This window comes from Terrapene carolina, unplaced genomic scaffold (genome assembly GCF_002925995.2).
Source record: "Terrapene carolina triunguis isolate 2854851 unplaced genomic scaffold, T_m_triunguis-2.0 Scaffold85, whole genome shotgun sequence".
NCBI classification, from domain to species: domain Eukaryota; kingdom Metazoa; phylum Chordata; order Testudines; family Emydidae; genus Terrapene; species Terrapene triunguis.
This window is the reverse complement of record NW_020664436.1, coordinates 40,934,238-40,957,989: the sequence shown is the minus strand read 5'-3', so window position 1 is coordinate 40,957,989 and position 23,752 is coordinate 40,934,238. Positions and strand designations below refer to the sequence as shown.

Below are 23,752 nucleotides of genomic sequence, written 5' to 3'. Positions count from 1 at the left end.
TTTACATAGGTGTTTTCCTCAAAAAGCATTTGATCAAAAAATCTGATTTAAATAAAAAAAAAAATCCGATTAAAAAAAAATCATTGATTTTTATCCACACTGGCCATTGATGAAAGAAAAGTTAAAGTAACATCAGGCCAATTTAAAATCAACATGTTTTCCTCTTAGTAAGGAGTTCTTCATAATTTTCATTGGAGAAAAATTTTATTTTGGATTTCAAACAGCTACATCCTCCAAAATATACATTCAGTGATGGCAAATGGGTAAATTCACTGTCTTTGTGTGGGGAAAGATAAACAGTGTTATGTAAACCATAATACAGGTCTTAATTATCAAAGTCCTGTTTGAATTATTGTCTGTTAAATATTCTAATACTTTTAAGTGGTTTATACTGGATAATATTGTGGCAAACTCCTTAAATAGATGTTCAGTTGCCTGCTCTCACTGTTGATCATCAGTTCAAATGCTTGGTTGTTCCTTAAATTGCTTCTCTAGTACCGTTATCACATATTAGTTTTTCTTAAAATGAAAACCAATTCGTGATGTTTGAAAAATTTACCTGACATTTAGCCCAGGGACTAAGCCTGCTAATGTGAGTGAAAAATGTTTGTGCTGCCACATATACTACAGACCACACTCCTGCAATTTAATGGAATGAAAAAGTTGTGTTCTGCATTTAACATAATCTTCTTACTTAACACATTTTAAAAACATGTAACTTACTACTTGGAGTGGCCTAATAGGAAGAAGAAAAAAAGGTTAATATCTTGTTCATCACCTGTGAAATTCATTAAATACATTAATCAAATAAGCTACTAATGCATCTTGTGCTCTTGTTATATCTTCTTCCCCTTTCTTGGCTTCACTTCACTTTTTTTTCTTTATCTGAGGAACTTGTTTTATTTGTCCAATTCTTTTGTTGGTCAAATATAACTTAGTGAATATTTGCCAAATACCAGTTAAATTAATAGTATATAAAATACACCTCTACCTCGATATAACGCTGTCCTCGGGAGCCAAAAAATCTTACTATGTTATAGGTGAAACCGCGTTATATTGAACTTGCTTTGATCCACTGGAGTGCGTAGCCCCGCCCCTCCGGAGCAATGCTTTACCGCGTTATATCCGAATTCGTGTTATATCGGGTCGCGTTATATCGAGGTAGCGGTGTATTTGATTAATTCATGTATACAGTCAACATTTTTCTGCTATTCAACCAGCCTTAGTAATTGCACTTTTCAAAGAAAAAATAATAAATGCAATACACAACACTCTAAATACTATACATTTCAGAGTTGGGGCTTTGGCAGCACAGACAGTTTTTCACCCAGGCTAGCAGGCTTCATTCTTGGGATACTGCATATCAGGAAGCCTGGGGATCAGTTTGGCATACTCTCTTCCCCGGCTCCACTACATATTTTCATCTCCCATTTCTTTCTTCTGCCTCCTCATTTCTCTCTATTGTACTTATATTTTCTAATTAATTCCATCAGTATCTCACTTGCTTATTCAGGTTTGGGTTGCAACAGTTTTGATACCTGTTGCTGGAGGGTAAAAATTACTAGTCACAGATCTATATGAAAGCTAGAAGGATAGTAGGTAGAAACTGTTTAGGGGTCTGGAAGAGATGCCAAACCTTTTCCTCCCCTGTTGTATCCTTTGCTTAGGAGGTGTCTGAAACTGAAGCTCCCCAGCACCCCACTTACAGCTACAAAGCAGCATTTTTCTCCACTTCCTGTCTTCTGGCTTTTATGAGGATGCTGTGTGAGTCTTTACCTTGCCCCTCTGCCAGCCTCCTGGCTGTCATGTTTGGGCGATATCTCCGTTACTCTCCTTTGGCTTTCTGGATGCTGTGAGGCTATTTTTACTGTTTTACCTTTCTAAACCCCTCTAGCTTGCCTTTCTTTTGGTTTTTTCTCCTCAGCGAGTAGTTTCAGTGCCTTCTGCTTCCAGCTTTCCTAAGTAGGAGTAGAGTGAAACTGACTTAATTCTTGTCAATTTTGTGGCTGCTCACAGGATTCTGTATATACTCGTTCATAAGCCGAATTTTTTTTAGTAAAAAAGGGAAACATCAGAGAAGGGGGTCAGCTTATGAATGGGTATAGAGAGGGAGAGGTGGGACACAGCCCCTCTCCCCAATAGAGGGGGCAAGGAGAGGCAGCAGAGCCACAAGGGAAGAAGTGGAGCCAGAGTCTCTCTGCTTCTGGCCACGCTGCTCTCCCCCCAGCCTCTGAAGCAGCTGCAGCTCCAGGGCTGGCAGGCTGTGGCTGCACCGCCCGGCCCTGCCCACCGCAGCATGCTGTGGCTGCGCCGCTCGGCCCCGCCCGCCGGAACACGCTATGGCCGTGACACCCGGAGCAGCTCCGGCCAGGCCAGAGAATCCTCCCCTGGCCCGCCCCAGCTAAGGTGGGAAGGGATGGGATGGGGAGAGTGTGAGGATCCCGGGCTAGGGGTGGGGTCATGTGGGGGGTGGTCACAGGGGTTACTTCCCTGATCCTCAGCTTCTCACCCCCACCCCCCCAAAAAAAATTCCCCACAAGTACTGTCCTAGCCCGTCAGGGTAAGCAGCTGGCGGGCTGGGACACTTTGTTTACTTAGGTTTACCTCCGTGCCTGCGGACGCTCAAGGTAAACCGTCTCAATCTGTCAGCGGCTTATCCTGATGGCCCGGGAGCCAAAGTTTGCCAACCCCTGAATTATAGGGTTGGCTTATTAATGGGTCATAACAATTTTCCATTTTTACTTATCCATCTTGGGGTGAGGGTGGGGGTGTTGGCTTATAAACGAACCAGCTTACGATCGACTATATACAGTAATTAAAAATGACCGTATTCTGATCAATTTTCTGCATCTTGCAGTTTGAAAAAGTTATGAACAACAACAGACACATGGGAGCTGTCTGCATAGACAGAGGAAGACAGCACTGCATTAGCTAATACTTCCTGTTCAGAAGTCTCTTTTTCACAACTATAAGAGCTAGGACATTTTTTGAAATAAAGCTTAGATTCAGTAGAAATTGAAGAGACTTGCCTGGAAAACTTTCTTGCTCTCCTTGGGGAAAATTGATTTAAAAAAAAAAAAAAAATCTCTGGTTATATTTTCTTTTCCTTTCTGGTTTCATTCAGCTTCTTCTTTCCTGTATTATTGATAATGGTGTCTCTCTTCTTGTGTTTTTACAGTGTTTGGTTTCTCTTTTTTTCCTTATACCTGTATTTTCATATTTTATGACATGAAATATGTCTAATTATAAAAAAGTAAAATCTGTTTCACATCCCAGGGACATTTATTAATATCCCTTTTAAAAGGGAAACTCAGTCTAAAATAAAATTTGAATTATTCTACTGCATAGAACAAAAATTTAATAAGTCTTAAATATAAAAAAAAGCAAATAAACTTAATTTGTATATTTTAATTATATGTACTCTAAAGATATAGTTGAAGGAGATTTCCATTCTTGGCTCTGATCTCTTGAAAGAAATCAAGGTGGGAACTTTTCAAGCGCAGTTGGTTCCTGGAAGAAGCACATTATGTCAGTGCTGTAATGCTTTATCCACAGTTGGTGAAGGAGTTCCTGAATTGCTTTGTGCCTGTTTGACTCTCCTGGCATCTCACTAGTTCACCAACGATCAAAACCTATTCTACATCAGAGTATCTCTTCTTTCTCTAGTGTTTTCACTACCAGTATTCTTAACTCTTTTAATTCTCATCTCTTAACTCTCCAGGAGCTTGAAATCCTGTGTGTGGTATCTTTAAATAGGAAAGTTACTTTAAATATATTTTCATGCAGCATTTATTTCCCTGTCATCTATCTACCAGTTTGCCCTCAAGATTTGGACATTTTATTTTGAGTTGATGTTTTTGGCCTTAGTGGCCTTGCTTGTTTGTACTTGGGGATGACACTTTTTCCAAGACAAGTTCTTATTGTATATGCTTTTACTAATGGATTTTTATGGGAGTTCTTTGCTTCCTGAGCGATTCAGGAACTGGTAGGGATCATTCCAGATGGAACTAAGGTACTGGGAGTTGGTCACCTTGTGGGTGAATGATGGGGGGGCTTGCGTTGAAGTTTCATTATTTCAGAGATGTGTCTACACTGCAACCAGGAGCATGCCTCCCAGCCCAAGTAGACAGACTTGAGGTATCTTTGCTCAATCTGTGAGCTAAAAATAGCAGGTGGCTGTTGCAGCTCAGGCTAGCCACCTGCGCTCCGACCCAGAGGGACGGGCAGGCTTGAACTCTGATGGCTAGTCCAAGTTGTGGCCAGGGCTGCCATGTCCACACTGGTATTTTTAGCTCACTACGTTGATCAAAGTCTGCACAAGTCTGCCTGCCTGCCAGGGCTGGGAGTCATGCTCCATACAGCAGTGTCGGGACACCCTGAGGGGGCCAAAAACTTTAGAGCTTCTGCCTTTCTCTTACTGTGAGCCTGAGCCTCAAGAAAGAGAAATCTGTGATACCTTCAAAGACTCAAGACTGTTATAAAACCAAAACTTGTTTTTTCTTAATTATTAATATTGTGGTATATTTCTTCCCAAACTTCCTGCTACTATTACCTGTGGATTAATAAAATCTTTTGACGTGTTACTCTGGGCTAATTATAATACCTACTGTACAGTGGACACTATTTGAAAAATGGAGTAGCATTCTATTGAGGAATTGCAGCCCATTATATAAATCAGTGTTCTTTTTTTATAATTCAGATCAAAATATTTATCAAGAGGGAGCATTATCTAGTAGTTAAATCAAGCAGTTTGTGTCAAGGAGATCTAATTGCTATTCCTGCTTCTGCCGCATACTGTCTGAATTTGGGCAAGTCACTTACGAAGGTCAGATTTTCCATTTATAAATTGAGAATAAAATAATCAGTGGTGTGAAGTCTAACATTCATAAAGCATTTTTGAGATTCCCCTGAATGGAAGGTGCTGAAGAAATGTAGACTATATTTCTAGTTTGTAGCAATTAACCCTTTGAGTGCATGTGCATATCAGTGTAGATGGCTGCAGCAGACTTGCTAACATTCCATCATTTTTTAATTAAAATAGTTTTATTTAACTGGTGACCTTAGCCCAACTTTCTCGAAATTGGAGGCTTCCTGCTCAACATTACAATCTCAAACGAAATCAATAGTTGGGATTTTTCCTGCGCACTCATGTACCTTACTTACATCTCAGAAGCTCCTCAATGCCCAGGCAGCGATGCTGTAGTCACTTGCCATGGAACCCTCTTGATTATTTTGCTTCCCCCTTGCCGTTTAAACAATACCCGAGCTGGTGACAGTCAATAACGAAAGTGTTAATGAGATTTCAAGACAGGATCTCAGAAGGGACTTGAATGGTGGAAACCTTTTTGTGACCTCTAATGGAAAGGTCAAAGTACAAATTTAGGAATATTTTTCCTAGTTGGCTGCTCATAAATATTTACTGGATTTCAATTGTCTAATTCAATGGGAATAATGGATATTTCTCACCCCTTACCTGTCGTTAGTATACTAGTGTTTTTTGTTGTAGGTTTAGTTATAATTGATCTGTGGAACTAACAGTTTGTTGTGATAGCAGGATAAAGGCAAAAATATGAACCTCCATTTCCATATGGATATTTTGCAGTAATATTCCCAGAATGAAAAGTTGAAAAATTGAAGTAACTTTAATAAGAACAGTCCCATTACAAGCTTAAGAATTTGGGTTTAGATTACTATATCTTGGGTATAATTTTCAAAAGCGCCTATTATATGAGCCTAAGTCCCATTTTCAAAAATGGCTTAGGTGCTTTTTAAATTTTTACCCCTTGTTTAATGTGAATAGCTTCATAGAGCACTTAATTTTTAAAACATTTGTTTTTGGTTTAAACTGCATATCTTTTTGTTATGTAAGTGACTGGCTGTGAAGTATGCTGTTTATTCCAGTTGTTTTTAAGATACTTTTGTGATTACATGAATGCTTTTTCGGAACACTAAAGAAAACAAGGCTAAATAATCATTTAGCAATAAAGAACTTGATCACAAGTTAAACAAAAAATTTATTGACCGAACTGGTAATGTACATGAATGTAAAATGGCAAAAGCATTTACAATTCAGTTGGAAGAGCAACAAAGATGTAACTGTTTTGATGTGAATTCTCGTGTGGGCTGGCTAAGACCAAATGTCTGAATCCTAATGATGTAGGAGTTTCTTTTAAGAGGAACATTTTTCTCAAGACAAATAGTGAAACAGCACTTGAAAATAAATTACAGTTTGTCAAATAGGCAAATATATTGTAGTTTCTCACTTGTGAGTGGTCTTATTCCTTCCTGTTTATGTAGAGGAACCATAAATTGTTTGTTAGCAGAACAATGTACTTTATATTCAGTATTAAATGAGAGATTGACAGTATTCTTTCAGGAGTGGCAAAAGTATTCAACAAGCTCCATTTTCCCGGGGGGAGGGGCAGACCTTTGAAAAATGAATATAAAATCTTCAACATATTACAAAATTGAAAGCATTTGATAATTTTTAGAAAAACTTGTGGTGTAGCTCAAAATTCAATGTGTTAAATACTGGTCAAAGCTTAAAATGAAGCATAGTACAGGTTAAAGTATGCATAATACATGATTTCTTGCAATTTATGAATTCATTTATTTTACATTTTGTGTCCTTGCATGGACATATCATTATAAAAAAGGAATCGTGCTTTCTGTTTGTTGTAAATAAAACTCTCCTTTTTTCAGAAAATGGAATAATCAAATCAGATAAAGTATATGAAGTAATGTTGGCTACAGACCGTTGCCACTATGCAAAATGCAACCCTTATATGGACTCTCCTCAATCAATCGGTAAGAGAGCATCTATCTAAAATGTCTATCCTCGCTTTTATAACAGAGTATGAGTTTGGCATGTGTGATAAGAATATGAAAGTATTTTATTTTAAAGAAATGCTTGAAAAGTTTATATGGGAGCATTTTTAGGTCCTCACAATTAGCTGATCCAGCCTTTTTTAATTTGAAGATTTGGCTAATGTAGACTTCAGTGACGCCTCTTGGAATATATTATAGTCCTCTAGTCAATATTGTCTTTCATTTTGTTACCAGGTGCAGTTAAGGTGATGGCTTTACTGTATAAAACTCTAAATAATTTGGATCTGGTTACATTAGAGATGTTCTTTCTCTTTGTATAATACTGCAGTTGAGGTCAGCTGATATGGATACTTGACCTAAAAGGTTAAATAAGAAGGGTCTGCTGGCAGGGCATTTTTCAGTGAAGGATCGTGAATTCTGGAACTTGCTTGCTCGCACTCAGAGCCTTTAATTATTTTTCTTTTTGGGAAATGAATCAAAGTGAATCTATTTTTTCTTCTCTTTTTCAGCTTTTATTTTGGCTGATGGTGGGATTAGTTAGTAGTACTTATTATTCATTAGTCCATATTGAACTTTCTGTATATTCCTACATAAACCAACTTTGTCTTGTGTGCATCTTAAAAATCAAATTAAAAATTGACTTGATGTTCCCTAAGTGTTAATGCATGCAATACAATTCTCCCCCATTCATTCCCCTTATATATATATGCATGCTGATTTACAGGCAAACAGACACCGTCCCTACGTCAGGGAGTTTGTAATCCGGTGCAAAAACGCATACAAAAAATTATGAACCAGGATTGGCACATGGGAAATAATAGTGGAAAGGGGAAACACTGCTCTTTGGATGTAAATATTGCATAGACAGCTTTCATGCAATATAGCTTTACAAAACTAAAGGTTTGTACTAAACTAAAAATAAGATGCTAAATGAAAGAGAGTTTGGAAAGATATAGAAACTTTCCTCTTTCTCAGTACCCGTCATTGCTGTATGTACTGACCAGTTGAGGAAAGTAGCAGAACTTTTTTCTCTTCACTTTAGAGTTTGGCATGTCAGACCTTCTTGTACCGTGATTTTGAATACAGTATTAATATATAACTACACAGCTAGAGAAGCTGTAGTGTCTCATTTGAGGGCTTGCATATGCGATGTTTCATACATAAGTTGGATAGGAATGTTATAACACAGATAGCTCAACTCTTACATCAGTAGGTTTACCTCTTTCTTGTTTTACAGGTTTCCAAGCAACTATCAGTGCCCCACACATGGTAAGCATTAGATTTATAACACAGAATGGTTAATGAAGATGATTAGCAATCTAGTCACTCTCCAGAATTAAAGTATACTTATTCTAACAGCTTTCACTATCTATTAGTAGTAATGTTGTAAACTACTGTAATCTTGCCTGTACTTCTGTCTATCATTATATGTGAATTCAACCAGATGGAATTGTTACAATTTATTTAATCTTTTCTTTTGTCAAGAGAGAAATTAGACTGAGATGTGAGGCCTTTGCCTAGTGATTTGAGACCCAGACAGTTCATGGCTGAGTCTTAACAAGTAAACACTAGGAGTTCTTCTTCGAGTGATTGCTCCTGTGTATTCCACAGTAGGTGTACGTGCTCGCCACATGCACCGGTGCCGGAAGTTTTTCCCTTAGCAGTACCTGTACTGGGGGAGCATCGCAGTAACCCCTGGAGTGGTGCCTGTATATCGTGCTATAAGGGGAGCCACGGGCTCCCCCCACCCTCAGTTCCTTCTTGCCGCCAGTGAAGGTAGTCGGAACTTTTGTACTCCAGCTCTGTTGCAGCCCTTCTTCTTGACCTTAGTGGTACTGTTGTAGATCGTTCTTCAGTTGTTAGAGTGGGCTCGGGCATGCCCCGTGCCCCAGGCTTCAAGTCGTGTGACTCCTGTCGCCGTTCTATGCCCAGGAGCGACCCTCACGCTGGGTGTCTTCGTTGCCTGGGAGAGACTCACATCAGCGACCGTTGCAAGATCTGCAGGTTGTTCAAGCCAAGAACCAAGAAGGAGAGAGACTTCGAGCTCTCCTGATGGAGTCGGCGCTGACCCCGACGCCGGTAAGCAGATCGGACTCGGTGCCGGCCACCGCATCGTTGGTACATAGCGAGGCCCCTTCGACTAGTCGGCGCTGCTATCCCTCCAAAAAGCAAGGGAACGGCCCAACCTCACAACGCCGCCGCGATAAGGACAAGGGGGAGGCTGGTCCCGCGCTGGGCAGCCCTCGATCCCCCCCAGGCTCAAAGGCTCCGACTCGTGTGGAGCGGAGCAGCCCGGTACCGTCGGCCCAGGCATCCCCACTGGTACGGATGCTGTCGACGCCGGAGGCGGTGCAGGCTGCGAAGGATATTCTCTGCCTGTCCCGAGCTCGCAAACGGGTATGGGCCCTAGGTTGTGAGGCAAGCCCCCTTTGGGTGCCCACCAGACCTCTCCGAGCAGCCGCAGTTCCCGCTCCGAAGATCGTTCCCTGCACCGCTCGGCGCGCAGCGGCCGCTCTTCTGACAGCTCCCGGCCACCCTCGATGCCAGCCAGACCGTCCGGGCCACCGTCGGGAAGGGAGTCACGGGGACCCTCTACGCCGCCTGCCAGCGAGCGTAGGCACCAAGAGAGGCACCGGGAACGCTCACCTGCTAGACGTGGGTACCGGAGCCGCTCTCGATGGGACACACGTCGGTGCTCCCGCTCGTCTAGACGTGATGCCAGAGGCTTCCCTCGGGGTACCTCAGCGTCAGGACACTGGGCTTAGCGTCGCCGTCACGTGTACTGAAGCAGTTCATCACGTGGGTACTGTTCATCGTCGTCGAGATCCTGGTCCCGAGGGAGACAACGTCACAGACATCACTCCTACCGCTCCCGCGGCACCGAGCGTTCTTCAGCGACCTCGGGCTCGGCACCCGTCCACCTATCCTCGGCGCACGCCATTCCGCCGGGGGACACATTGCCATCACGCACTCAGCCGAACCAATGGCAAGGGACTCCGTGGCAAGGACAGTGGTGCCAGTGGGCACCGGGGCCATCGGTGCCAGCCCAAACGGAGACCCGTTCGGTCGCCGGAGTGTCCCAGGCTCCATCGACCTCCTCTGGCCGCCCGCGGGACAAGTCGGCGGATCACGAGTCGGTGGACCTGCGCCAGGACTCTGACCTCGGTCTCGATGCCCCGGCACTGACCGAGGCGCCCAGCTCTCTCTCCGGCACCGGACGACACCATAGTGGCGCCTCCACCATCGGTCCTGCAGAAGGACTTCAAGGCGCACCAGGACCTGCTAAAGCGGATGGCTTCCAACCTTCAGCTGCAGGCCGAGGAGATGGAGGGTCCGTCTGATTCCCTCTTTAACGTCCTGTCTCCCTCGGTGCCGGGCCGCGTGTCCCTGCCTCTGCACCAGGGTATTGCCAACATCTCTAACTCCCTGTGGCAAACTCTTGCCTCCTTGGCCCCAATCTCGAAAAAGGCCGAGAGGAAATACTTTGTGCCGGTGAAGGACCATGAATACTTGTATTCCCACCCGGCACCCAACTCGCTCGTTGTGAAATCGGTAAACCACAGAGAGGGTCAGGGCCAGTCCGCGCCCACCCCCAAAAACAAAGACGCCAGGAGACTGCACTCGTTTGGCAGAAAATTTTATTCGTCGGCTAGTTTCCAGCTTCACATAGCCAACCACCAGGCCTTACTGAGCAGGTACGACTTCAACCTGTGGGAGTCCCTGCCTAAATTTGAGCCTCTCCTCCTGGACTGGGACAGGAAGGACTTCAAGGCTCTGATAAAAGAGGGGTCGGTGGCGGCTAAAGCGGCCCTGCATGCGGCGTCCGATGCTGCTGACACGGCGGCCCGCTCGATGGCTTCCGCGATCGCCATGCGCAGGGTGTCGTGGCTCCTGTTGTCCGGGCTGTCGACGGAGGCCCAATCTCTGATGCAGGACTTCCTGTTCGATGGCAAGAACCATCGGACCAGATGGACGTTAGGCTGCATGGGATGAAAGATTCCCGCACCACCTTGCAGACCGTGGGCCTCTACGTCCCTCCGGCTAAGGACAAGGCCAAATCGCTTCCGGCAGCTCAACCTGCGAGAACCAGATATGAGCCCCCGTACAAAGGACCCAGAGACCAGAAGCGTCGGTCTCAGCGGCAGTCCCGCTCTGTCCCGCAAGAGGCAGGGAAAGAGGTGGTTTTGACTATTTGCAGGGGGGCACTGGGCCTGTTGCCAGGGAGACCCCCCGATTAATAAAGTTTGTGTTCTGCAACCGATGTCTGCCTTCCTCAGGGCGTGGTCCTGCATAACTTCGGACCAATGGATCCTCAGTACCATTTCCAAGGGCTACGCGTTGCAGTTCACTTCACCCACACCAAATCACCCGCCCTCCATGATGGCCCCAGGGGACCCAGACCATGTCCGCCTCCTGCATCAGGAGGTGGATCAGCTGCTTCACCTAGGGGCAGTGGAAAGGGTACTGGTTCAGTTCCTGGGCAAAGGGTTCTACTCCTGATACTTCCTGATCCCGAAGGTGAAAGGGGGGGGGGGGTCTCAGGCCTATTCTGGACCTGCGTGACCTGAACAGGTTCCTAACCTGTTCCAAGTTCCACATGGTGTCCCTGGCCTCTATTATCCACTCCCTGGACCCGGGGGACTGGTCCGTGGCTCTGGATCTTCAGGACGCGTGCTTTCACGTCCATATTTTCGAGGGGCACAGACGCTTCCTCCGATTCATGGTAGGGATGGACCACTACCAATTTTTGGTCCTCCCCTTTGGCCAATCCACGGCTCCCAGGGTTTTCACAAAATGTATGTCCATGGTGGCTGCCTACCTCAGGCGGGAGGGCGTACAAATCTTCCCTTACCTGGACGATTGGCTCCTCGAGGGGGAGTCTTGTTTCGAAGTGGAGTCCCACTTGGAGCTGCTCCTGTCGACATGCGCCGATCTAGGCCTGGTTGTGAACGAGACCAAATCAACGTTAGTGCCCGTTCAGCGCATATAGTTCATTGGGGCCCTGCTGGACTCCTCCAGGGCCACAGCCTCTCTTCCCCCTGGACAGGTTCGAGACCCTAAGGGATCTCATCGCCTCGGTCACAGCCTTCCCGGTGACCACAGCGAGGGCGTGTCTTTGGATTCTGGGACACGTGGCAGCATGCACTTATGTGGTCTGCCATACCAGGCTCTGTATGAGGCCCCTCTACGTATGGCTGGCCTCCCAGTTCTCCCAAGCTCGGGACGGTCTGGACAAGGTTCTCACGGTCCCATCCCCGATACTGGCTTCCCTCCTATGGTGGTCCTGCCCGAGCAATATGCTGCAAGGGGTTCCCTTCAGGGAGGCCAACCCCTCCATAGACCAGATGTCCGATGCTTCGGACCTTGGCTGGGGAGCCCACATGGGGGACGTGCAAACTCAGGGAACGTGGTCGGCCCCGGACTTGCCCCTTCCCATAAACGTCAAGGAGCTCAGGGTGGTACGGTTGGCGTGCGTGGCTTTCCTCATGCACCTCCGCGGCAAGGTGGTCAGAGTCCTCTCAGACAACACCGCTGCCATGTACTATATCAACAGGCAAGGTGGGACTCGCTCCCTAGCCCTCTGCCGGGAAGCCCTGAACCTTTGGGTGTTCTGTATAGCCCACGATATCTCCCTGAGGGCGGCTCACCTCCCGGACGTCCGCAATACGCAAGCGGACCGCCTCAGCAGGGTCATCTCCCCCCAGTACGAGTGGTCGCTCCACTCAGAGGTCACTCAGTGGCTCTTCCAAGAGTGGGGAGCTCCCCAGATCGACTTGTTTGCAACCCGTCAGAACCAGCGTTGCCCCCGGTTCACGTTACTCCTGAGCTGGTCGGGCCAGCTCCTATATGCCTTTCCCCCGTTCCCCCTCATCGCCAAGGTCCTTCAGAAGGTGAAGGTGGACAAGGCGAAAGTCATTCTCATAGCCCTGGCGTGGGCCCGCCAGCACTGGTACGGGCCCCTCCTACGCCTCTTAGCGGCCCCCCGAGGGTGCTACCGCTTCGCCCGGACCTCCTCTCCCAGGACGGGGGACGCCTCCCCCATCAATCTGGCCGTGCTTCACCTGACAGCGTGGCTGCTCTGTGGCTGAATGAGGAGGAGAATAGGTGTTTGGCGCAGGTAAGGCGAGTCCTCCTAGAAAGCAGGAAACCATCCATGCATCGGACGTATGTGGCTAAGTGGTCCAGGTTTGCCAGGTGGGCGAGTGAGGGGGGAGTGTCCCCCTCCGCAGCACCTCTCCAGTTTATCCTGGACTACCTCTTATCCCTTAGGGCCCAGGGACTGGCACCTGCCTCGGTCAGGGTGCACCTGGAGGCCATATCGGCCTTTCACCCACCGGTGCAAGGCCACTCGGTCTTCTCCCACTCGATGACCTCCCGTTTCCTGAAGGGCCTTGACCATTCGTTCCCGTACGCTAGGCCACCCGTGCTGCAGTGGGACCTCAACCTGGTCTTGTCCTGTCTCACAGGGCCCCCATTTGAACCCCTGGCCACGTGTTCCTGGTCGCACCTCTCGTGGAAGGTGGCCTTCCTCGTGACGATCACGTCAGCCTGCCGTGTCTCAGAGATCAGGGCCTTGACCTCAGAACCTCCCTATATGGTTTTTCATAGGGATAAAGTCCAGCTCCGCCCACATCCGGCGTTCCTCCCGAAGGTGGGCTCCGCCTTCCATATGGAGCAGAGCATCTTCCTTCCCGTGCTCTGTCCCAAGCCCCACTCCTCTACCGAGAAACGCCGCCTCCACACGCTCGATGTGCGTAGGGCGTTAGCTTTTTATCTGGATTGGACTAAGCCATTCCGGAAGTCCTCTCAACTCTTTATTGCCTCGGCCGAGTGGGCAAAGGGACAGCCTATCTCCACCCAGCGGCTTTCCCGCTGGATCACCTCATGCATACGCACGTGCTACGATCTGGCGGGGATTCCCCCGTCACCGGTCGTCAGGGCACGCTGTACGAGGGCTCAGGCCTCATCAGCTGCCTACGTCGCCCATGTCCCCATCCTGGACATTTGTAGGGCGGCCCCTTGGGCCTCAGTTCACACATTTACTTCGCATTACGCCATTGTCTCCCAGTCTAGGGATGACGCTGGGTTCGGCAGGGCGGTACTTCGTCCCAAACCTTCATGAACTCCTACCCACCTCCAGCAGATATTGCTTAGAATCACCTACTGTGGAATACACGGGAGCAATCACTCTAAGAAGAAAGGACAGTTATCTGTTCCGTAACTGGCGTTCTTCGAGATGTGTTGCTCCTGTCTATTCCACACCCCGCCCTCCTTCCCCTCTGTCGGAGTTGTCCGGCAAGAAGGAACCGAGGGTGGGGGGAGCCCGTGGCTTCTCTTATAGCGCGATATACAGGCGCCACTCCAGGGGTCGCCGCGGTGCTCCCCCAGTATGGGTACTGCTAAGGGAAAAACTTCTGGCAGTGGTGCACGTGGCGAGCACGCACACCTACTGTGGAATAGACAGGAGCAACACATCTTGAAGAACGCCAGTTACGGAACAGGTAACTGTCCTATATTTCAGTGCATTGATGATGTATCACAGATACTAAAGTATTCTCAGATCATTTATTTCATTATTTGAAATTAAGAATTAATGTGGGTATATTTAGCCCTTATAGTATTTTATTTGCGAAATAAAGTTTGTGGGAAAGTACAGTAAACATTTTCATAGCTTATGCTCCATTTGTCTTTCCCTAAAGTTACCTATTAGAATTCAAAGGGTAGGGACTAATTCAAACTGTCTATTTTGAAACTTTGGCTTTTTTATATATCTGAAAAAGTTAAAAAAAATTGTAGAGGTGTATACCAAGAAATGAAGAAATCACAACAATAGTAGCTATGTTGTTCTTCGAGTGCTTGTTCATGTAATTTCCAATCAGGTGTGCATGCGCTGCATGCATGGTTGTCGGAAAGTTTTCCCTTAGCACAGGGGTTCTCAAACTGGGGGTCGGGACCCCTTGGGAGTCGTATGGTTATTACATGGGGAGGTCGCGAGCTGTCAACCTCCACCCCAAATTGCCTGTAGCATTTATAACAGTGCTAAATATATTAAAAAGTGTTTTTAATTTATAAGGGGGGTCGCACTCAGAAGCTTGCTATGTAAAAGGGGTCACCAGTACAAAAGTTTGAGAGCCACTGCCTTAGCAGCTCCTGTCAGGTTGGCTGTGGCGCCCCCTGGAGTGGCGCCTTCATGGCACTCAATATATGACCTTGCCGACCCAACCCCCCGTTCAGTTCCTTCTTACCGTCCATGATGGCTGTTGGAACAGTGCTTACTTGCTCAGCAAGTGCTCCCTTAGCGTTCTTCTGTTAGTCATTACGGTTTATAGTTAGAGTTAAAGTTAATTTAGTATAGTTAGTTTAGATAGTAGGTTGGGAGCAGAGTCTCTCCCCAATCCTTAACCCCCCTCGGACGCTGGGCATCCTGCGAGCCCAAGGCTTTAAACCCTGCAGTGCTTGTAATAAATCTATGCCCATCAGTGATTACCACGACACCAAACGGAAAGGTGTAAAATCTGTAGGGCTTTTCAGACAAGAACCAAAAAGGAGCGTGATTTCGGACTAAAACAACTGTTAATGGAATCTGCTCTCCACCCACAGCCGGCTGCAGACCTCCAGGATCTGGCACCGGGCGCGTCCGTACGGAGTGTTCTGGCATCTGTATGCCAGAGCTTCCTCAGAGTCTGATGCCGACTCATACTACTTGAGGCGCAGTCCCAGAGGCAACGAAGGAGGGCGCCGCCGTCCTGGCAGCTGCAGCCTCTGGCGCAGTGGTCCTTTTAGACCCGCTGGGCTTACCATCAGGCCCAGGGTACCTTTTCAAGGGGGTCAAGGTTGGTAGTATTAGAACACCGGCCACCCCACTCTCCTAGGGACAGGCCTACGCCTCAGGGATCCGAGGCCACTCTGTCCGAACCGCCCCTTCAGGCTCAAGTCGCAACAGAGGCGACCCCAACACGGGACCAGCTGCAGAGTCAGGCTACAGCATCCCAGGCTGTAACCGCCACTAGGGCGTGCACTGACCAAGAGGAGGTCAGGGAGCCGGTGGGGCAGGAGGACCCAGTACCCCCTCTGGCCACCTCATCCTCTTCCCCTGGTGAAGCTGTGGCAGGGGCGTCAGCTTCGGCCACTCCTCTGATTGACCATAGGGCACATCAGGACCTCCTGAGGCGGATTGCCCGCAACATGGGGTTGCAAGCGGAGGAGGTGGTCAAGGCCGAGGACCCCATGGTGGACATGCTCACTCCCAAAGTCCATCACGGGTAGCTCTGCCTCTGATCAAAACTGTTCAAAACAATATAAAGACCTATGGAAGACCCCGGCCTCAATTCCGCTGACCGCCATGGGTGCGGAGCACAAATACTTTGTCCATTCCAAGGACTATGAATACTTATTCTCACACCCACAGCCATGCTCTCTGGTCGTGTCGGTCGTTAACAGAAAGAGTGTCAGGAACAGCAAGGACCAGCCCCCAAATCTAAGGAGGCAAAAAGGATGGACCTATTCGGTAGAAAGGTCTATGTCACTGGGGGCCTCCAGCTGAGGATAGCTAACCAACAAGCTATAGTAGGTATAACTTCAATTCGTGGTCCTCCATGTTGAAGTTCAAAGAGCTGATCCCTGTGGACTCTAGGGCTGAATTATCTGCCATCATAGAGGAAGGGAAGGTGGTAGTGGGAGCCCATTTTCCCCCACCTCCCCCCATGTCGAGAAGCTCTCCAGCTATGGGAGTTCTGCATAGCCCTCTCCATTTATCTGGAGGCGTTCTATCTCCCAGGAGTGCAGAACGAGATAGCGGATCACCTCAGCAGATTGTTCTGCAACCACGAATGGTCCGTCCGTCCAGATGTCTTCATCCCATCTTCCAAAGGTGTGGATTTCCCCAGGTCGACCTGTTTACCACCCGGAGCAACAAGAAGTGCCCAATGTTCTGTTCCTTCCAGAAACGCAGCCCGGGTTCAATAATGGATGCGTTTCTGCTACCTTGGGAAGACCGCCTCATGTATGCCTTCCCACTGGTCCCACTCGTACACAAGGTGCTGCTCAAGATCCGCAGGGACAAAGCAGAAGTGATTCTGCTGGCCCCAGTGTGGCCCTGTCAACATTGGTACACCACGCTTCTGGAGCTGTCAGTGGACTCCGATCTGATCACTCAGGACCACGGTCACCGCCACTACCCAGTCCTCCAATCCCTCCACCTCATGGCCTGGAAGCTTCCTGGTTAAACCGCATGGAGCTCCTATGTTCGGAGTTGGTAAGGGAGGTTCTACTTGGTAGCAGGAAACCTTCCACCAGAGCTACTTATCTAGCCAAGTGGAAGAGATTCACTTGCTGGTGTGCCCAGCAACACACACCTCCACTCCAAGTGTTTATACCATTCATCCTGGAGTACCTTCTGCATCTCAAACCACAGGGCTTAGCTGCGGCATCTGTCAGGGTGCATCTTGCTGCTATCTCAGCCTTCCATCCAGGAACGTCTGGACGCTCTGTGTTCAGTAACCCCATGGTAGGACGTTTCCTCAAGGGCTTGGAATGTCTATAGCCACAGATTAGGCAACCGGTTCCCGCATGGAACCTTAACCTGGTCCTCACCAGGCTAATTGGGCCTCCTTTTGAACCGCTGGTGACTTGCTCCCTGCTCCGTTTGTTGTGGAAGGTGTCCTTCCTGGTAGCCATCACATCAGCCAGGCAGGTGTCTGAATTAAAGGTTCTAACCTTCAGCCCACCCTACACGGTCTTTCACAAGGACAAGGTGCAGCTCTGGTCTCACCCAGCCTTCCTCCCCAAAGTAGTGTCACAATTTCACACTGGTCAAAACATTTTTCTACCCATCTTTTATCCTAAGCTTCACACCAGTACCCAAGAGCTGCACTCACTGGATGTTCGGAGAGCGCTAGCATTCTACATTGAGCGCATGAAACCGTTCAGGAAGTTGAACCAACTGTTCGTGGCGGTAGCAGGCTGGATGAAAGGACTCCCCGTCTCATCTCAAAGAATTTCTTCCTGGATCACATCCTGCATCCGCACATGTTATGAGTTAGCCAAGGTCCCAGTCCCAACTCTTACAGCACATTCCACAAGAGCACAAGCCTCGTCGGCTGCGTTCCTGGACCAGGTCCCGATACAAGAGATCTGCAGGGCAGCAACTTGGTCATCAGTGCATACATTTACCTCTCACTATGCTATCACCCAACACTCCAGAGATGATGCAGCATTTGGCAGGGCAGTGCTCCAGTCAGCGATTCCTTAACTCTGACCCCACCTCCGGGGTAGAGCTTGGGAGTCGCCTGATTGGAATTGACGTGAACAAGCACTCGAAGAAGAAAAAACTTGTTCTTCTGTTGTTCTTCGAGATGTTGTTCACGTCCATTCCAATACCCACCCTCCTTCCCCTCTGTCGGAATAGCCGGCAAGAAGGAACTAAAGGGAGGTCGGGTCAGCAGGGTCATATATTGAGTGCCATGAAGGCGCCACTCCAGGGGGCTCCACAGCTGACCGGATGGGAGCTGCTAAGGGAAAACTTTCCAACGACTGTGCATGTGGCGCGCACACACCTGATTGGAATGGACGTGAACAACAATTACGAGAAGGTGAGTAGCCATTTTTTCCAGAATCTTAATGTAGATCCATGTTTCTCACACTGTACTAAACTTACCACTGGTGGCACTTGTCCCACAAACAGAGAGCATGCAAGTTTCTTTAAATAGAAAGGTAAATATAATATCAGAATAAGAATCTGTTATAACTACACTGATTAGAATTATGTAAGTAGTGCACCAAGTATTTCTGAATTCTTAGTGGAACATTAAGTTTTTAAAAGTTTGACAACAGCTAGTCTGCATAACAGTAAATCAATATCAGTAATTGTCCTTAGTGTTCAGCCTAAATTCACTGAGTCCATATTTCCTCTCTAGTCCATCACATAAGCAAGGTAGAAAGTAAAAATACACATAAAGTGTTTATGTGCAAACTATTCCTTTTTTAGCAGTAGTGTCCAAAACTAGGATAGTGCAACTGAAGACCTCTGATGGATTTAAAAAAAACCAATATAATGTACTTTGTATACAAGTTTTTAATAACTTACACATTCATTGACAACTTAAAATTTATTAAACTGACTTTTTTCCCAAACTTACTAAAGGTGCTACTCACATATTTGAGTTCTAATTATAAACTTCAACCATTTTCAGCATTGCAATATTGAGTGGTGGTTAGAATACTTTTGTTCTTGTCTAACTCAATAGGCTGATGGGATTTTGTTCTAAAATCTCCCCTCAAAGGTGATGGAAAAAGGAAAATGTGTATATTTGAAAGTTTTGCAGCGTTAAATAGGCTATTTGCCACCAAGTGAAAATTATAATGAAGAGTTACGATTTGGTATAGGAACAGTGATTATGGTAGGGCACTCTATAGTTAAAGGTCAAGTTATATCAGCCAATAAATGAAGGTAGTGCTCTGGTACACTCTTTCCAGGTCTACATGCCAAAATCCTAGATTTCAGTTCTTACTGTAGGTAAGGAACTTCAACCCTTTGGGAAAGGAGGGTAGGTTTTTAACAGCCTATACTCTAAGCTGTATTGCTGTTGGTACCTGCTACAAAGTCAACAGAACCATGAAGCTACTTAGAGCTACAAAATAACAGAGTAGTTAATATTTTCTCCTATGTTCCATACCTTCCCATTTTTTTTTGTTCTTTCTAAATAAATGCTACTTCTGTTTTAGGTCATCAGTTTACTATTAAGACTAATTGATCTTTTCATTGAAGAAAACTAATACTGCTATTGTGACTGACCTCTAAAACTAGTTGCATAATTTTTCCTGGGAGTCTGACAGTCTAGGTGAGACGTAGCAGTTGCTAAGACTAAATTCAGAGTTGGGTTTTGTGGCATGAAAAATGGGAATGGGAAGGAGTATTCCTTCACTATCAGTATTCCTGTGATGGGGTAGAGAAGTGAAAGGACTAGACAGTGATGGATCCTCCCATCCTGCTCCTAAGCTCCTGTGTGGCACATGGAGTCCCTCCTGGGTGGGGGTGGGGGGATAAATCTATGGTCTCCTGAAAATCCTGCCCCTTATGCAGAAGAACCGCATTAGTTCTGCTTCAAGAAGGCCTTTTACACACATGGAGGAAGCAGCAGAGTTTGTCCTTTAGTGCACAAAACAGAAATTTGACTTGTGAAAAAAATGATTAGTCTTGAAATAATCTTATGCATGAGGGCTGTTTAACTAGATTTCTGATGCGTTAGAACAGGGGTCGGCAACCTTTCAGAAGTGGTGTGCCGAGTCTTGATTTATTCACTCTAATTTAAGGTTTCGCGTGCCAGTAATACATTTTAGCGTTTTTAGAAGGTCTCTTTCTATAAGTCTATAATATATAACTAAACTATTGTTGTATGTAAAGTAAATAAGGTTGTTAAAATGTTTAAGAAGCTTCAGTTAAAATTAAATTAAAATGCAGAGCCCCCCGGACCGGTGGCCAGGACTGGGGAGTGAGAGTGCCACTGAAAATCAGCTCGCGTGCCGCCTTTGGCACGCGTGCCATAGGTTGCCTACCCCTGCATTAGAACCTTAACTTAAATGGAGAACATGCTAGTGTAAATATAAAAATTATAGGTATCTGGAGAAAACTGAAGTTCTAAATATCTGACGTTGTTATTGTGACAATAATATCTTCAGCAAAAGTATTGTTCACTCTCCATGTTGATGGGTAGTCTCAAATTAAATTCATACAGTATTGAAAGCATGTACCACACCAATTGTAGTATAAATACCTAGATGCAGATTTTTATAACTGGAGTATATATGTTGGTCATGTTAATGATTGCTGAAGTAGAGCCATAGTCTCCTACTTTCAAAGGCTTTTCAGGTCACCTTTACTTGTGGGCTTAAAATAAAAGAACTCGTAGCCTTCAAATTCTTTCTTTTATTTGATTGAATTGCATGTGGCCAACTTAAAAATATGGCTTTGTGGAATTGCATGTGGCCCCAGATTCTTGCGTCTGCTTAGTTCAGTGCAAAGTGAACTGAAACTAATTGATTGGAGAAACCCTCTAGAGAATTCCCTTCTGTAGGGGGAATCTCTGGTTACTGTAAAACAGGCAGAGCTGGCTATGCTGTCTTCTGTGCCTGCTCTGCCTCTGCCTTCTTCCACAGGAGTGAACTGCTTAGTATGAGGGGGAAAAGAGGTGGTAGAGGGGGTGGCAGAACAAGGCTCCACTTTTTCCAATTTGCTGCAGTTAACATTAGGGACATTATGCCAGTAGTATGAATAAAAGCTGCCCCTTTTGCTTTAATTAGAGCTGGTCCGAACAAAATCAGGGAGCAGCAGTTGGCTCCCTGACAGCCCCTTCTCTGCTGTACCTCAGCTGTGTACTGATGCAGCAGAGAACTCAGCTCATAAAATTAGGCATTATATGGATCTCTTAATTATGGATTTAAAAACAAATTATAGGATAACATTGCTCATCCTGTAATTATCCATAAATGATAGATTTTTTTTTTGTCCCAGATTCTTTGCTTCATGAGTTTTTGGATGATACAAGGTGGCGTGTTAGGTGTGTGGCAGCCATCAGGGAGCTCTTTATGGCTTCTTTACGCTGGCTCTGTGTTGGTGCTGTAAAGGTTAGAGCAGGGGTAGGCAACCTATGGCACGCGTGCCAAAGGCGGCATGCGAGCTGATTTTCAGTGGCACTCACGCTGCCCGGGTCCTGGCCACCAGTCCGGGGGGCTCTGCATTTTAATTTAATTTTAAATGAAGCTTCTTAAACATTTTAAAAACATTATTTATGTTACATACAACAATAGTTTAGTTATATATTATAAACTTGTAGCAAGAGACCTTCTAAAAATGTTAAAATGTATGACTGGCACGCGAAACCTTAAATTAGAGTGAATAAATGAAGACTCGGCACACCACTTCTGAAAGGTTGCCGACCCCTGGGTTAAAGCAACCTATGGGCTGCTTCTCTCGTATTCCAACTGTCAAATGGTTTCCAAGAGACTGTGCAAGCTGAGGATAGCTGGAGCATAGCTTATGTTCGCCAGCACCTGTGCCAGCACACTTCCTTTGTATGTTGCAGAATTTTACGAAGGGTCTAGAATGCAGTGCAGAATCTGTATCAATTATTTTATTTAAAAAATAATCATATGCTACAGACCTAAAAATAGTGAGATGGCATAGTCTATATTTTGTTGTTAGAGGAAACAGTTGAGAACAATATGTGTTAAAGTTAGATGGAAAAGCATCAAAATAATTTTCTTGCTGTGGTGCAGAAGAACACTGACGTCAGTTTCCTATAACAACACTGGGTTGTCATGTATAACCTGAAATCTCTGAAAAAGTGAATATGCAGTGGGTAAAATGAAGCTTTAAAATAGTACATGCCCTTTTGTTTTTCTTTGTCAGCATGCATATGCTCTAGAACTACTATCTGAACAGTTACATGAAGGAGCCAAAGCCCTTGATGTAGGATCTGGAAGTGGAATTCTTACAGCGTGTTTTTCACGAATGGTGAGCAACCTGTTTTAACTTGAACCGACAGAAATTTTTCAGTCCGGATAAATACTTAGTGTTGTTTTGGTTAAATATAAAAGAAAAAATAACAGTATGAATGTACAATCTCTTGATTTCTAGCATCCTGATCTTCCTTTAGTAAACTGGATTAGTTTTCATAGGAACCATTGAAATTGCCCTACCATATCAGACAACTGAACATCTAGTTTAGTATCCTATTCTGATGATGGTTAATACCAAATATTTCAGGATAATGTGCAGTAAATTTCATAGTGGACAACTAAGGAATAACCTGAAGGGAAGTTTTCTTCCTAACGCCAGTCAGTTAGCAGTTGCCTTATAGTCTGAAGCATGAGGATTAACTCCTGGGGGAATTCTGTGCCACTGTGCATGCACAGAATTCATGTCCCGCACAGATTTCTTTGCTTCCCCTCAGAAAAATGACTTTCTGACGGGGAAGCAAAGGGAAGCCACAAGAGCGGTCACGCATCCCGTCTCAGCAGCGTGGGCACATCGTTTTAGGTGCCTGGAGCAGCTGGCGGAGAGGTAAATCACTGCGGAGGGAGGGGAGACCAGAGGATGCAGCGTCCACCCAACCCCCATGCATCCAGACCCCTCCTCCCCATACCTGGACCCCCATCAAGCCTCACCTCCTTCCCTCAACACCCCCCTGCCAAGCCCCACCCTCCCGCACCTGGCCCTCCCCAGCCCCACCCTGCGCCAGTCTCAGCTGCTAGTCCTGGCTGGGCTGCGGCTTAGGGAGGAGCACACTTACCCTGCATGGAGCGGCCTGGGCCAGCTCAGATTCACCCCCAGAAACCTCCCTGGGCTCTGCACTGTCCCCCTCCCCCGCTTTCTGCTCCCATCGCTCCTCAGCCACTGGGGGAAGGGTCACTGTAAGGGGAGCTGTTCCCCCTTCCGACCAACCCCCATGCATCCGGACTTTCCCCATGCCCAGACCGCATGCCGAGACCCTCTCCCCGCATTTGGACACCCCCTCCACACTTGGATCCTGCTGGACAGGGCTGTCCCTAAACCAAATGGTGCCCCAGGCGAGGAGCATCTTCGGCGCCCCCTTCCATTTGTTAAACTTTTGAATACCTTATTTTTTATTGCATGTGTAGCCCATTTCATGTCTTTGCATGATTTACATGCATGATTTATCCATTATATAAGATGATAAATTTGCACGTTAGGATATGTAAATCTGTATTTATGCCATATATAAGCAAATAAAAAAAATTAGTTTCCTCTAAGCTTATACAAACTTTTTAATTTAAAAATAACTGAAATGTACTAACATCAAGAAATTGAACTGTGCACCAACATTGGGTGGACCAGTATTAAATAGTGTTACAGTAGGTGACAGCCTTAGACTGTTAACCCTAGTTCTTTAGTTCAAAAGGTCGC

General features: G+C 46.3%; 2 protein-coding genes across 4 annotated transcripts in view; one reads left to right on the top strand and one right to left on the bottom strand.

The window, feature by feature from the left end:
* Nucleotides 1-23,752, top strand: part of PCMT1 (protein-L-isoaspartate (D-aspartate) O-methyltransferase) — a 54,052-nt gene that overhangs the window by 7,874 nt on the left and 22,426 nt on the right. For both annotated transcript variants that reach the window (XM_024200305.3, XM_024200313.3), the window contains exons 2-4: nucleotides 6,703-6,807; nucleotides 8,066-8,097; nucleotides 22,235-22,339. In XM_024200305.3, coding sequence (XP_024056073.2) covers nucleotides 6,703-6,807; nucleotides 8,066-8,097; nucleotides 22,235-22,339 — 242 coding nt within the window. The remainder of the gene's footprint in view (nucleotides 1-6,702; nucleotides 6,808-8,065; nucleotides 8,098-22,234; nucleotides 22,340-23,752) is intronic.
* LRP11 (LDL receptor related protein 11) overlaps nucleotides 10,451-23,752 on the bottom strand; it is an 82,868-nt gene continuing 69,566 nt past the window's right edge. Inside the window, exons 9-10 of one of the 2 annotated variants that reach the window (XM_024200294.3) lie at nucleotides 11,681-11,767; nucleotides 10,451-10,905 (exon numbers count right to left, since the gene is read on the bottom strand). In XM_024200294.3, the coding sequence (XP_024056062.2) occupies nucleotides 10,901-10,905; nucleotides 11,681-11,767 (92 nt within the window). In that variant the 3' untranslated portion in view covers nucleotides 10,451-10,900. Of the gene's footprint in view, nucleotides 10,906-11,610; nucleotides 11,768-23,752 lie in introns of those variants that run through there. The other variant, XM_024200286.3, reaches the window with a different exon arrangement.